The 15,498-nt window shown below is 47.4% G+C and overlaps 1 protein-coding gene across 4 annotated transcripts in view; it reads left to right on the forward strand.

The window, feature by feature from the left end:
- Positions 1-15,498, forward strand: part of PRMT7 (protein arginine methyltransferase 7) — a 41,146-nt gene that overhangs the window by 21,892 nt on the left and 3,756 nt on the right. For 3 of the 4 annotated variants that reach the window (XM_006047653.4, XM_025268923.3, XR_006546352.2), the window contains 10 exons: positions 3,561-3,673; positions 5,751-5,992; positions 6,189-6,369; positions 9,908-10,035; positions 10,442-10,577; positions 11,580-11,663; positions 12,124-12,171; positions 12,857-12,946; positions 14,055-14,216; positions 15,399-15,473. In XM_006047653.4, coding sequence (XP_006047715.3) covers positions 3,561-3,673; positions 5,751-5,992; positions 6,189-6,369; positions 9,908-10,035; positions 10,442-10,577; positions 11,580-11,663; positions 12,124-12,171; positions 12,857-12,946; positions 14,055-14,216; positions 15,399-15,473 — 1,259 coding nt within the window. The remainder of the gene's footprint in view (positions 1-3,560; positions 3,674-5,750; positions 5,993-6,188; positions 6,370-9,907; positions 10,036-10,441; positions 10,578-11,579; positions 11,664-12,123; positions 12,172-12,856; positions 12,947-14,054; positions 14,217-15,398; positions 15,474-15,498) is intronic. The other variant, XM_044932082.2, reaches the window with a different exon arrangement.

Raw genomic sequence — 15,498 nt, forward strand, 5'->3', positions numbered from 1 at the left:
TTACCTACTGATGGACATGGGTAGTTTCCTGGATGGGTCTTTTGGTTCACCGATCCCTTTTTCTACAGTGTCTGATCTGCTGTCAAGCACATCTAGTGAACTTTTCATTTCTGATACTGTATTTTTCATCTTTAAAATTCCCTTTGTGGTTTTTTCTTTTTTTTAATAACTTCTGTTGTTCTTATGTGTTCGTGTGTTCCTTTAAATAGTTAGCAGATTTATATTAGCTGTTTTAACATCCCTCTATTCCACTGCCTCTCTTTGTCTTTTCTGGGTTTCTTGTTTTGACTCATTTTTACCCTGGTTCTGGGTCCTGTTTTCCTTCTTTGCCTGTCTGGTAATTTTTATTCACATGTTGTGTATATTGGGAGATTTACATTGCTAAGTGCTGAGTTTTGTTGTCTTCCCTTAAAAGCTTTGTCTGGCATGCAGTTGGGTTTCTTGCAGATATAAGCCTTTCAAGGCTTATTTTTAAGCTTTGTTGGCACAGGCTTAGAATAGCTTTAAGATAGGGTTTCTTACTTGCAGCACTGTTGACATTGTGGGTTTAGTAATTCTTTGCTGGGAAAGTTGTCCTGTGCATTGTGGAATGTTTACTCCTGGCCTCTTAACTGGTGGAAGCTCATAGCATCTCCTTCCTCAGCACCATTTGTGCCTATCAGAAATGTCTCCAGGTATTGCCGAATGTGCCAAGTGTGGGGTGTGTGCATGCAAAATCTCACCCTGTTGAGAACCCCTGCTCTAGGGCTGCTTCAGCTATACTAGTACAGCGTGACCTTTCTGGAGTGTCTGCTGAGAGCCTGGGTCATGGCTGATCAGAACTAGAATGTTGCTCAGTCCTCTGAGCTCTGACAATTGTTCAGGTTATAGCTACATGGTCATCCTTTGTCCAGCCTTCTAGAGGCTTACCCTATGTGTGTGTGTTTGGATATATTCAGCAAGAGACATGAGGGGAGCCTTGTGCAGATTTCCGAAGCCCTTTTCCCATGTAGCTTCCTCTCTGACTCTCACTCCCCTGAACTCGTCTCTTCTGTCTCATTCAGCAAGGCACTTTGTTTGGCTTCTCACTATGTGGACAAAGGTCTGGAAAGTGCCTGCCGGCTAGGAGCCAGGGCAAGGGTTCACTTTGTTTCCTGCTGTTCAGTGTCCAAAAACACTTGTTTTATATATTTTGCCGTGTTTTCTAGTTGATTATGATGGTAGATAAGTCTGAACCCAGTTACTCCATTTTGACCCAAGGTGGCGAACGTGTGCCATGTCACTTATTCTGTGCCCTGTCCTGTGCCACCTCCAGGCTGTGTGTTCACACACACAGCTTTCTTAATATCTTTCTATGTAGTGATTTTAACCTCAATAATGAAATAATTACGTAATTACATATTTAATGTTTCTATCGCCACACAGCTGAAGCATCCTGAGCTCATGGGCTGTGTGATCTTACTAATTATTCCATTCCATGATTTGGCACAGGGCCTGGCACATGGAAGAATTCAGTCATATTTGTTTAGTGAGTAGACTATCAACTTTGCTTGGTCCTTAACTCGTGGTAAATGGGAAACACTGCAGCTTCGATACTGCTGCAGTTCAGGCCTTCTGAAAACTCTCTCTTCCCAGGCCTCAGGGACATCTCCCAGTCTTTGTTCTCCTTTGCAGCTTCCTTCCTACTCCCAAATGCTTATTTCCAAGCTTCTGTTCTGAGCTCTTTTAAAAAACGGCATCTGGGTTTGTTACCTGTTCCCCCAAGATGGATTATGCACCAAGATGTGTAGTGGCCGACTTGGGACGGCATTTATTCATCCATCGAGTCATTTGGTGAAAATGTCTGAGGCCCCTGGGGTAACCGCCCCCACTCAGGCTCCCCCTGCATGTCTCTTCCCTTCTACAGTAGCATTCACAGGCTCTCAAGAAGTATTTCTTGAAATCCATTGGATCATAAAGCTTTATCTTTGAAGCAGATTTGGACAGTAAATCATTTTAAGTTACATAATTGGCTTAAGAAGTATTCACAAGGTAGAATTGGCAGGGCTTGGTGATTGATTGGGATGTAGGGTGACAAAGAGGGAGGGTTCAAGCATTTAGCTGATGTTTGTTGACTGTTTTGGGGTGCTGCTAGGCACTGTTCCAGGCCCTGGGGTGCAGAGGTCACCAGGCCAGTCAGGGTACCATCCTGGAGCTGGCCAGTGATGCCCATGTTTCAGGACTCTGTGATTGGTGGTGCCATTCATTGAGCAGAAACATTGGACAGAGAAGCACGTGTGTGCGTGGGTTGGTCAGCTTAGTTTGGGACAATGTATTTCACTTGTAGTCTCCCTTGATATCAGAGAGGATGGGCAGTGACTTGGAGGGTGGTCTGTGTACCAGGAGATAGAAGTTTCTTCTCAGCCTGTTTTCATGTCGTGCTGCCTTTGAGCACACATGTACTTCACAGGAACTGGACAGGCTGACCTCTGTTATCTAATTACCACCACCATGTGAAGCAGATCTCGTGACCAACCCCTCTTTTACAGATGAGGTGACTGATGGTCAGGACTGAAGGTTCAAGGTTAGAAAGTGGGATCCAGGCCCAGGACTCTATGACTCAAGGCTCATGCTGTCTCTGCTACACTTGCCTTTGAACTCTTAATGCTGTTCTTTTCTTGCATCACCCGTCCTTGTCCTCTGTGTAGGGAAGATGAGTGGGCTTTGTCAAATTATAATTCATGAGCCATTAGGAGTATTTACAGTTAATTCTCCATGATGAATACCCCTTCCAAAGTCAGTTTTGTTTCGGCTCATTAAAAATTGTAATTGTAGAAGTAATATTACATTGTATTATGGAGGTTTAAAAAGTAGAAAAGCAGAAAGACCTTCCATAATCCTGCTATCCAAGAAAAGTGCTATTTAGGGGATTGTTTGGCAGCAAGAAACTAACTTGATTCAGGGGGATTTAATATTAATGAACTGGGGCCTCTGAGTTCTGGATCTCAGTTGTATCTTTAGGTATCAGTGGAATCAACCTCTCTCTTACTTTGATTTTCTCTCCTTCTCTGCAGCCTAGAAATATTTGAAGTACCAGCATTCAGTCTCTGCTTTTCAAATCATTTTTGCTAATTTAATAGTTAATAATTTAATTGTATCTCTTCAATTTGCTAATAAAAATGAAAACATTTTCATATAGTTGATTGATTTGCTTTCTATTTTGAATTGTCTGTATTTTTGCCTGGTGTTCTTTTGGAATGTTTGTAGTTTTTTTTGTTTGTCTGTTTTAAATCAGTTTTACAAGCCCCTTGCAATATTAAATAGAAAAATTGAAAGAGTAGTACAGTGAACACCCATGTTCTCTTAAGCAAGACTTAATCAGTTGCTGGCATTTTGACATACACATGCATACCAAGGTGGATTTTATTTTTTTTCTGAACTGTTGGGAAATCAGTTGCAGACATGATGACTCTTCTAAACACTTTAGCATATGTGTGTGCTTTTAGTTATAATGACCTATTAACCTTTTTTTTTTACATATTTGTTGTAAATATTTGCTCTAATCTGTTGCTTGCTTCTGACTCTTCCCTTGTGTTTCTCAGATGGTGACATGCCATGCCGTGCCAACATCCTGATCACGGAGCTATTTGACACGGAACTGATTGGGGAGGGAGCCCTGCCCTCCTATGAGCATGCACACAGGCATCTCGTGCAGGTAGGGGACTGCAGCTGCCCTCGGGCAAATTGGTGTGATCTCACATGGCTCTTATCACTGCACAGTACTCTGCACAGCCCCAGCCCCAGCACCTCTCTGTATCCCCTCGGGCACCCTTTGATTCCTACGAGATTTTGGTTCTCCTCAGTCATGACTTCCTCTTGAATGCTGAGTCTTAGTAGGTTAGAGTCAAAAGACTAGAAACTATCTTCAGATTCAGTTCAACAAGCATTCTTACACTGTGTATAAGGTCTTCTAGCATCCAGGGAGAAGTGTAAGATGTCCTTCTTGCTTCTAAGATCCACACCAGTCAGCAGTGGTGAGGACTTGATGGGCCGAATGGAGAGGTAGGCAGAAGCACTGCTGATGTTTGGTTTAAGGCCAGTGGAAAAAGTCAAGGATCAGGAGGGAGATGAGGGCCTGCACGGAGAGGGTGGAATCTGGGAAGGCGCTGAGGAAAAGGAGAGATGTCCCAGGCCGAGGACCTGTTTAGTGGGCAGTGAGAGCACCAGTCTGTGGTGCTTGTGAGCTCACAGTGGAGAATGGGTAGAGGGTAGGCCTTGAATGCCAGGCTGTTGATAACCTTGAGTGGTGATAGCCTTTGACAGTTGTTTTGAGAAGGGAAAGATATACTGAACATGTTAGTTCAGAGACATTGGCCTTGTTTTTTTATGAACATAAACGGGGAGGTAGAGACTGAGGCAGAGGCCAGCTGGGAAGGCATGTGTGTCTACTGCTTCTGCCAACACCTGCCATATGGGCAGCATTCTCATGAGTCTGTAACTGTCCTAACCTGGAACTCTCTTTGGGGGCGCTTAGTGCCCCTGAAGAGAGGAAGGAGGCTCCTCCCAATGCAATTGGTGCCTGAGTCCACATTGCTCACATGGTCAGCATGTGAGGTAATTGTCCTGCAGATTCCCATACTGTGTGAGATGTCTCGTCATTTCCAAAATACAGAATTCTGTGTTTGAAATTATTTTTTCTCTACATTAAAGCCATCAATTAGATGAATCCTTGAAATAGAGAACAAGGATATTTAGAGTTATGTTAATGTTGTCCAGTTTGTCTTTCTCTGATTCATCTCATAATTAAAAGGTGCGCTAGCAGCTATTCTCAGCTTCCTCTCCCAGTTGGCCCATAGCAGCCGGGTGTTTGCTGTCCACTCTAATCATTGTCCCTAGCTGCCCAGCCTGAACTTGAAGGAGCTATGGCAACATGGTCTCCAGTACCTTGTCCCTCTTCCTGCCACATTGGAGGTCATGAAACTGGGGCACTGGGGCATCTGACAGGCCATGTGGTGTTGCAGTAGCCCAGGAATTGGTCTCAGAAGACACCTTTATTGGTGCCTTCATTTTGCTGGGCCCTTTTTAGGGTACCAAGAATATGAAGGTGAGCTCCTGGCAAGGCAGATAGGTGGGCAGGTGGTCACAGTACGGTTTGAGGTCCGCTCTGATGGAGGTTGGTGGGGTGAGGTCTTGCCCACCCTGCTGGGGGAGGGTGGGGAGACCCCTAGTGCTTGGCGTGTAGAGGGTGTCAGATGAACGTATTGGAGGGTTGGAGGAAAACTGGATGAGAGGCTGCAGCCACAGCCAAGTCGGCAGTGCCCAGCCAGGAGGTCAGGTCGGTTGAGGATGGACACTTGTCTACTGGGCTGTGCCATAAGAAGGTTCTAGTGTCTGGGTGAGAGCTGCACTGAAGGGAAGCTCTGAGCCTAGTGCTAGGATTTCTGTTTAACAGGAAGACTTAGACTCTTTCTTCAAAGTCTGTGTGGGAGTTAATCAGCATGATGACAATTAAGGTTTATTTTTGAAATATTCAAGAGTGTCAGGTAACTAGGAACTTAGCTGACATAAATGATCTTAGACATAATGTGTGTTCTTTCTGCAGTGTAGTTTCTTCCTTTCCCAAGGGCTTTGGGCTGAAAACAGTTCACTGTCCTAATATATAAGGCGTTAGATGTTACTAAACTTGCCTCATATTAGGGAATAAATCTCTTTTGCTCAATGGGAATTACTGTGGGTCAGTGTAACTGGTTATTTTTTTGTTCTTTTGTTATACTTTTTGAATATAAACTTAGGCAAATTGTGAAGCAGTGCCTCACAGAGCAACCATCTATGCACAGCTGGTAGAGTCCAGGAGGATGTGGTCGTGGAATAAGCTGTTTCCCATCCGTGTTCAGACCAGCCGTGGAGAGCGGGTCATCATCCCCCCCTTGGAACTGGAGAGGTGCCCTGGTGCGCCCTCTGTCTGTGACATTCAGCTAAACCAGGTGTCGCCCGCTGACTTCACCATCCTCAGTGACGTGCTGCCTATGTTCAGGTACCACGGAGCCACCTAGGGTCATGACGCTTGGAGACACTTGGTGGAATTGGGTCTTTGGCAGTCGTTTTTGTATTCATTTTGACATCAGGCGTCCATTGCAAACAAGTCTCATTGTAGGTGAGGTCACCATAAAAGCTTAAAAATGGACTGTGTGAGCTTAAAATCTGCCTCAGTTCCCGAATGTTCTTTACAGTGTGGACTTCAGCAAGCAAGTCAGTAGCTCAGCAGCCTGCCATAGCAGGCAGTTTGAACCGCTAGTGTCTGGCCGAGCTCAGGTGGTTCTCTCCTGGTGGGACATTGAAATGGACCCTGAGGGGAAGATCAAGTGCACCATGGCCCCCTCCTGGGCACACTCAGACCCAGAGGAGCTCCAGGTAAGAGGCAGGAGCTAAACACATTTTCATGAAATCAGCAAGTTGTCATCCACTTTTGGTCCTGGGAAAGGAGCATGTTGGGTCTTAGATTCACAAGCATTTAGAGACAGAAGGGACTGAGTTCATGGCCAGCACCAGTGGTCACAGTGAACCACTGGGCAGCTTTTGTGTGCTGGCTCTCCTGTGTCTTGGCACAGCCACTGTTAGACCTGGCCCCTAGAGTACTCCCAGGGGACCTCAGATTAGCTTGGAGTAGAGAACTACTCTGGGAGATAGTGAAGGACAGAGGAGCCTGGCGTGCTGCAGTCCTCGGGGTTGCAAAGACTCAGACCCGACTTAGCAGCTGAACAGCAGAGAACAACAGCCTGTCTGCAGCCTCATTTTCTGTGACCTTAAAATCTACCTTCAGTTCAATGGAAAGTGGGGAGGATGTGACATACAGAAAAGGAAATACATATTTAATTCCATATTTTATTCCTCTTTAATGTGTGGAAAGCTGTTCAGCCTCACTCATAAGAACCATGCAGATTTAAAATGCAATGAAATACCATTTTTCACCTGTTCGTGAATAAAGTTCAGAGTCTGCAGACTATTGGTAGAGCCATGGGGCAGAGCAGGAAAGTGATGGTCAGAGCGTCACAGAGTGCAGTGAGGCCCACAGTATGGCAGGATGGAAAGTGACGCCACTTCTAAATATTTAGGCTCTGGTTGGATCTGCATATGTGTAGCATGGCATGTGTACCAGGATGCTCAGTACAGCCCTACTCTAATGGAAGAGACTGGAACAGCCTAGAGGCCACCAGCAGGGACTAGCTAAGTCAGTTTTCCTGCATGCTCAGAGGGTAAGGTGGCTCTCTCTGCACTGGTGTGGGAATGTCTCAAGGATAGATCAAGTGAAACAACGAGAGGTGCAGAATAGTGTGTGTGGTGCGATCTTGGGGGAAAATGTATGTGTTTCTGAGTGTATATGTGTGGTGTGTTATATGAGGGTATCTTTGGAGGAATTCACAGAAATTGGTAAAAAAGGTTGCTTCTGGGAAGGGGGCTGAGGTTAGGGATGGAAAGGAGGCTTACTTTTCACTCCATGAGCCTTTTATATCTTTTGAATTTTCTCTCATGTGCGTGTTATCCACCCCTCTATACACACTGGAGCTTCCCAGGTGGCACTAGTGGTAAATTATCCACTTGCCAGTGCAGAAGACACAACAGACTTGAGTTTGATCCCTGGTCAGGAAGATCCCTTGGAGTAGGAAGTGGCAACCCATGTCAGTATTCTTGCCTAGAAAATACCATGGACAGAGAAGTCTGGTGGGCTGCAGTCCCTGGGGCTGCAAAGAGTCGGAGACGACTGAGCAACTGAGCATTATACACAAGGGGAAGAAAGTGGGAAAGATGCTTTAGGGCCAAGGAATCAAATCTTCCCTCTAGCTGGGAGGCCTTGGGCACCATCCTGTATGTATTCTGATTTCAGTTACCACTTGCTGGGCACTGGCTTTATTTTGATTGCTCAGCTGATGGTTCTGGGTGTACACATGGTGACTTGATGGAAGGCCTTAGCATCTCCCCAAGTTCCTGAGTTCCTGCTTAGGCCACAGGGTCATGACTGCTGCGGGATTTCAGTCAGTCCTCCTGGGTCCTTGAGCTGTCCCAGCTCGACTCTTCACAGCCTCAGTCCACTGCAGGCTGAGTCTCTGTGTGTGTGTGGTACAGGTTGGGGGTGGGGGAGAATTCTCCCACAGAATTCAGGTCGACACTGGGATGCTTTCTTCTCCAGGAGTGTGGTAGTTGCAATATGAGCATAAGAATTTCATTAAAATGTTAATGATTCTCATTTGCATATCTTCAGAGTGTTCCTGTTTGTAGTTTCTCCTTGAATCTTCATATAAGACCCCCTGGGTAACCACAGAGAGCCTGGCCCAGTGCAGGGAGCAGGACCTCGTGTCTAGGCAGCAGTGGTGGGTGCTTGTCTCCAAGTCTCCTGGCTACGGGGCTTGTGTCCTCCCTCTGCCAGTGGTGACTTTTGGACTGTTTAGAGTTTGAAGAGCTGCTAATGAATCTCCCTCAGGACTTCACTGAGCTGCCCTTGATCAGCCTCAGACAGTGGCTTCTGTCACAGCTCTTTAGCATTCGGACCTGGGAGTCTGGTGTGTGGGAAGGACATGGTGACAGGGAAGTATCGCGGGAGCCTGGGAGGGGTCAGGGAGGGCATAGTAAAGGATGAATAACAAGTTTGAGAATCTTTTTCCCCGCTCCTTGTTACTGTTTATTATCCCCAGAGTGTATCTGGTTAGATTTGATTCCTAGCTTTTACCTTTAGGGGTTTCCCTTGCGGCTCAGCTCATAAAGAATCTACCTGCAATGCAGGAGACCTGGGTTCCATCCCTGAGTTGGGAAGATCCCCTGGAGAAAGGAAAGGCTACCCACTCCGGTTTTCTGGCCTGGAGAATTCCATGGACTGTATGGGGTTGCAAAGAGTCAGATATGACCGAAGAGTCAGACACAACTGAGCGACTTTCACCTTCAAATAGACATCTTAGAGAGATAGGAATGGCATTCACTGGACTTTAAGTTAAATTCAAGACCGGGTAGGATAAACTGGGGGAAAAAGAACGCAGCAAGAGAGTTGCAAGTTAAGTTTCATTTGAAGCCAAATGAGGATTATAGCCTCTAAGATAGCTCTGAGGAGCTGCTCTGAAGGAGGAGAAGGAGTGTGTGTGTGTGTGTGTGTGTGTGTGTGTGTGTGAAGATCAGTATGTGATTTTAATGAAAGGGAGATACTTGCAGTTAAGTACACATTCTGGCAGAAGGTTGTTGTTAGTCATCAGGTATCTCTGTTAATGAATTTAGTGCTTTTCTGGATATGAGAATATACAAGAAATTGGGTTCATAAGGTTTTCTGAAAATAACTGTCTGAAGCCCTGTTCTGTGAGTTTTTCCCAGACCACTGGCTCTCTCATTCCTGATTTCTACCCCAAACTCCTTTCAGGGTATGTTGAAAGTAGGGACTGCAGTGGCTAGTTACTTTGTTCTTGTAGAACCAGTGGTGAACAAACAGTATTTGGTTGCTAAATGCCCTCCTGAGAAGTGGTGCTAGCTATTTTTCCGATTTTTTATTTTGAAAATTTTGAATCCATAAAGTAAGTGAAAACGAACATCAGTATGCCCTCTACTTAAATTTACCAGTTGTTAATGTTTACCATATTTGAATTCTCCCTCCCTCCTTCGAACTCCACCCCTTCCCCCTCTGCCCCAACACACATACAGGGCAGGGGCTGGAGTCCCCTCATCTGAGCCCACCCTAAAGACCACTGCTATCAGCTACATTCTGTCTTCCTAAAGCCAGCAGTGTTCCATGAATTTTTTGGGCCTTTAGCATTTCTAATTTGAAAATTTTCTTTATCTCTTTGGCCATAGTAGCAATGTGTAGTTCACACAGTGGTCTCCCAGCAAATTGGTTTTTGGCTTGGGTTTCGGCCCCTGGATTTGATGCATTGCCCTTGTTGCAGCTTGGTGACAGCTGATTCTCTTCCTGTTTCAGTGGCGGGACCACTGGATGCAGTGTGTGTACTTCCTGCCACAGGAGGAGCCCGTTGTCCAGGGCTCAGCCCTCTGCCTGGTAGCCCACCACGACGACTACTGTGTGTGGTACAGCCTTCAGAAGACCAGGTGTGCCTCTGGCCTTGTGGGGTGGGACACTAGGCTTGTGACATTGTGTGTTCATGTAAATTCCCTCCACAGACCCTGTAGAGATTTTGAATGGGCACATTTGTATCTGAACCAAATAAGGGCAAAAGTTTGTGGCTGGGTGCCTGTTTGTGTCTACTGAGAAGAGGCTACCCCGGTGGTAGGACCCCCATTTGGGGCAGATATATATATGAGAAGTCTTGAATTGGAGGGCCTCCAACCTCTAAGGCCCACTCGAGAGCCAGTGCCTAGACTCATGTCCCCTAGAGGACCATGGATGTGTCCCCTGTCCACCTCGATTTCCCTGGTGCAGGTCCCTGTGCTGTGCCTTCATGCTCGCCATTGCCTAGCAGGTCATCAGCCTGTATCTGTTCATTTTCTGATCCAGTCCTGAAAAGAATGGGAGAGTCCACCCAGTGCGCCCCGTGTGTGACTGCCAGGCTCACCTGCTCTGGAACCGGCCTCGGTTTGGAGAGATCAATGATCAGAACAGAACTGATCAATACATCCAGGCCCTGAGGACGGTGAGTGTCCAGCCCTTTGGGTGGTCACAGGCCAGAAGGGGTTTGTCCTGTGGACCCCAACCCACTGCTCACTTATGATCAGTTGGTTTTGTCTTCTGTGCTCTCCTGTCTGTCCACGAGTAGCTTCAACCAGCTCCTACTGGGTGGGCGTTCGAGCCAAGGCTGGGAGCTTGTTTCTGGATCAGTAGGGGCTTGTTCTCTGCTCTTCTATAGGAGCCTCTCCCTGGCCCTTGCTATTGTCCCTCTGGACACTTTGCCTTTATGGTCACCAGCAATTCCTTTGGCGATCCTTGTGGGTTCAGCCACCCCATTATTCCTCTCATTTGCTGTTTTCTTTCTAAAATGTTCTAGATTGTAAATCTGGTCATATAGCTCTTCTGAAAAACCTTTGCTCCCTGCTGCCTATAGAAGGGGTCTCAGCCTGGGGACCACAAGGTTTGGATGGGGGTCTCTGGACCCCTTGGAGTTGTATGCAGAAATATGTGTGCTTGTATGCACATGCCTGCATTTTGTCGGGGCGGGGGGAGGATCGCAGACATTCTGAGTTTCTCTCAGAGGGATCTGTGACCCACAAAGGCATCCCTGATGTGAGGAGTCATTCGACATGCCCGTGGCTGTCCGTGCTGTGACTTCACAGGGAAGAGGCCTGTGGTCGTGACTGGGGGGTGGCCTCTGATAAACAGGGCAGGCCTTCAGTGGGGCATTCTAGGATGGCTTGAGGAGAGTCTCCTGACAGTGGGGTCTGAGTGGGGAGAGGTGAGGCAGAGGGTGTGTTGGAGGGTGAGGCTGGTTGCCACCGGGGCCTGGGAGGCAGGTTTGACCGTTGTTGGGGCACAGGAAAATGCAGCCAGGCCATGTGGGCGATGGAGTGAGGAGGAGATGGGATTGAATGATCACAGAGTGGGCTAGGGGGTCAGATGGAAAACGTGCCTGTCAGTTTGTCAACAAGAATTTTCTCAACGTTGTAAGAAAATCTGTGCTGAGGTTGCTCTTTTCCTGCAGGTGCTGAAGCCGGACAGTGTCTGCCTGTGCGTCAGTGATGGCAGTCTGCTGTCCATGCTGGCCTATCACCTTGGGGTGGAGCAGGTACTGGCCGTGTGCCTTCTGCCAGCTTCCTGATGATGCTCTTTAGTCACAGTTTTGTGACTAAAACTCTTTGCAAGTGCAGCTGCCACATACGTTGTGGGTGTGATTGGGTTGGTGTCTGAGGGGTTGTTGCCTCAGGTGCAGGCAGGAGTCAGACTATAGCTGTTGCCATGTAGCTGCAGCTCCTGAGTCTGAATCCGGGGTCAGCACAGAATGTTGTACTATCCGGGGGGATCGTGAGCACAGACGTAGTTGGTTAGGTATTGTCCTTTGCTTTGGAGTTGCTTTTCATGTGGGATTGTGGTTTCCCAACCAGCAATGACACCCATACCCCCTGCATTGAAAGTGTGGAGTCTTAACCCTTGGACCACCAGTAAAGTCCCTGGAGTTGCATTTTAATCTGTTTATTTACTTTTTCTGTTAATTGCATCTCTTACAACTAATATGATATTCCCTTTAGGTATTTACAATAGAGAATTCAGCAGCTTCTCATAGACTGATGAAAAAAGTAAGTGATACTTGTCATTATTGAAATAATGTTGGGGACCTGTGGGGCTTGCCTTCCTGAGTCTGGGATCGATTGCTTTGAATCAGTGTCAGTGCTGAGGGAACTGGGGGGATTAGCAGCTGCCAGTGACTCTCTTGTGAATCCTGAGTCGAGAGCTGGCCTGGAGGTCTTCTGGAGCTGTCATTGAATAGCAGTGAGCAAAGTTTAGACTCTACTTTGTGTTTTGTGGCTGAAGAAGTGTAGGCTTTTCTCCTCACTTCACTTAAAACTAAAAAACCAAAACTCCTTGCGGTGATAGAACTAAAGTTTTGTTTCTGGGGCACCAGCACCCGGGGAGTCACTGCTCACAAGCTGTCCTGACTGCTTGGTTCTGTGATGGTGTTTCACATCCTGGCCAGTGACTGGTTTTGATTTCCTTTCTGAAGGATAACCCACCCCACCAGGACTACAAGCCTACTTCTGAGCCTTGCCAGTGTGCCTGCAAGAGAAATTTCTATTGTTCTTAAGACATTTTGTTCACGATGTCACCTGCAGTCTGTAGGAGGCCCTTGGAGGGGAGAAGTTCAGCAGAGTAGCTGAAAGTGGTGCTCCAGAACTGTTTGGCCAGAGAACTGCACACAGATAAAGCAACTCTGAGATGTGTTCTTTTTCTCAACAAAACCAACACTTTTGTTTTCTCTCTAAGATCTTCAAGGCCAACCACTTGGAAGACAAAATTAATATAATAGAGAAACGGCCTGAATTATTAACACCTGCAGACTTGGAGGGTAAAAAGGTGAGTAGAGAGCACTGTGCATTTGCTCTGGATAGCACAGTTCTGAGATGGCCTGACTGCCCCCTTCTCTGGGCCTCACCGTGGGTCCCCCACTGTTGAGGGTGTGATGAGGTTCGCAGAGATGCTTGATGAATGAATACTTGCATTGCGCTCCAATCGCTGCTCCTTCAGCGAGAGCAGAACAGCTCTGCTGGGATGGACAGAGACACACAGTGTCCCCTCCCTTTTTCTGTCACAGCACACTGCTCCTGAGCCCAGGCTGTGGTGAGAACCCCAAGTCCCAACCACTAGGCCACCAGGGAACTCCTGAGAATCTTTCTAAAGCACATTCCTTCTCATATTAAGCCCTGATTAAAGCTTTTAGTGATCCCCTCTTGCCTCCAAGGTATAGTTCAGTCTCCTTTTCCTGTCATCAGCTGCCTTTGGGTGACCTGGCTCCTCTCCACTGCTGTGGCCTATTCCTTTACTGTCCTACCCTACCTGCTCGTCTGGCGAGCTCCCAGAAGGGCCTTGCTCTCATTGTCATTCACACTCCTGCTTTGGCCTCTGCCCACACCTCTGCCTGGACTCCCCACTCTTTTGCTTTTCTGTCTCCTGTTCATGCATTTATTCATCTGATCAACAAACCTTCACTGACATCTGCTCTGGGCCAGGCACTGTGCTGGGAATACTGTGTCTGCCAGTGTCCCGACTTCCCTGGTCTCTGAGCCTGGTGAGGGAGACAGACTAGCACTGACAATGAATTGTCAGGATAAAGCTTTGAGTAGGATTTCCAGGATGCCATCCTGGAATTTCTTCCTGAAGCTCTTACTTCTAGGGTCCCTCTGTGAGCCCCTTCCTTGCTTCTGTCAGAGCCTACCGCACTCTCTGAGGGCGGCGCCTAGCCTCGTCTGCTCCCTTTTTCCACTCTGAGCTTCTGAGGGCAGGGCTCGTGTCTGTTTCTCATCTTTATATCCTCAAGGGTAGGTGCAGGCCTTGACGTGCGTGTGGACTGACTGACCGACCAAGTGGGTGAGTGAGTGAAAGAATGAATGTGCCTGTGAAACTTGTCCTTTATTACTCAGCTGAATCCTTCTGATACCTGGGCCTGCTTCTCTCTGATTGGCAGGTTTCTCTCCTGCTGGGTGAGCCGTTCTTCACCACCAGCCTGCTTCCATGGCACAACTTGTACTTCTGGTATGTGCGGACTGCTGTGGACCAACACCTGGGGCCTGGCGCTGTGGTGATGCCCCAGGCCGCCTCGCTGCACGTGGTGGTCGTGGAGTTCAGGGTAGGCCACCCGGAGGTTTTCTTGGCAGCGGGTGGGGAGTTGTTTTCTTGTGTGGACCTTGAATGCAGGTGGAGCACCTAGGGTCTTAATGGGTTTGAACCTCTTTTTCTATATCAGCACACCTCAGGGCTGAAGAGAAGAGGCTCGCCTTTGTAAAAATGAAGTAATTTAGCACATGAAATGGAAATGGTTGTGTGTTGTCATTTTACAATTACGGCTTATCAGAATAATTTTAAAATATAAATTAAGAGTTTCAGAAGACAAGCTGTGCAGCTTGCTCTGCTCTCATTAACAGCTGAGGCTCCAGTTGTTAAAAGCATTTTGAGATGGGCGAGTCAGCTTCCTTATGCAAGAAAAATTGAAAGCTTCATTTTCATTTTCTCATCAAAGCAGAACCATAGTCAAAAAGTCATTTTGGGAAAGGTATTTTTTATTAAAAGGATTTTGAAATGCTTTTAACCTGAAATACAGAGTGAACTTCATTTGATGTCTCTTTGATAAGGATGGCTTTATGCCTTGGTAGCTTAGTGGTTCTATCACTTAATTTTATGGCCATTTCTTCTGCGTTACTTATTTACTTGACCAGATTTCCACAGGAATACTGGTTTTCATGGCCAATGAGGGACTGTGGAGAACGATGCTGTTCCCAGGTATGTGTCCAAGAGACACAGGATACTGAGTGACTGGGTTGAGTAACCTCTGGTCTCCTCCTAGGATCCTGTCGTCCTCACACTCTCTTTATGGGCATAGAGACTCAAGAAGTGGTTGACAGAGTTCTTCCCAATGAATCAGTGTTCAGGATGGACAGGGAGGGGTTAGAGAGCCTGTCTGAGTAGCTCTGGTCAGCTGTCCCTCAGTGGAGAGGGCTTGGGATCATGAGAGGCTTTGCAGGTCTGAGGAACCATCCTGGGTCTTTGGTGTCTTTGGGTCCCTTCAGCTGTGGGAGTCTCTTCCAGGCCTGTGGGAACAGCAAGATGTGCCTCAGGTGTGGAGTTGGGGCAGCCCCAGCCTCTTACCCTTCCTACTCTTGTCACCACACGTGGTGTGCCTGAGTGGGTGTCGACATCTATGTGCTGTCCCACAGAACCATGGCCGTGCCTGCCCACCCACCCCCATTGATGGGTGGGGGTGTTGGCGTGCTCTGGCGGGCGGGTGTCAGTGAAGGCTGTACCTTCCTTTCAGGACCTGTGGCGGATCCGGAGCCCCTGTGGTGACTGTGAAGGCTTTGATGTGCACATCATGGATGACATGATTAAGGTATGCAGGGCCGCAGCTCCCGCCA

Source organism: Bubalus bubalis, chromosome 18 (assembly GCF_019923935.1).
Source record: "Bubalus bubalis isolate 160015118507 breed Murrah chromosome 18, NDDB_SH_1, whole genome shotgun sequence".
Classification (NCBI taxonomy): Eukaryota; Metazoa; Chordata; class Mammalia; order Artiodactyla; family Bovidae; genus Bubalus; species Bubalus bubalis.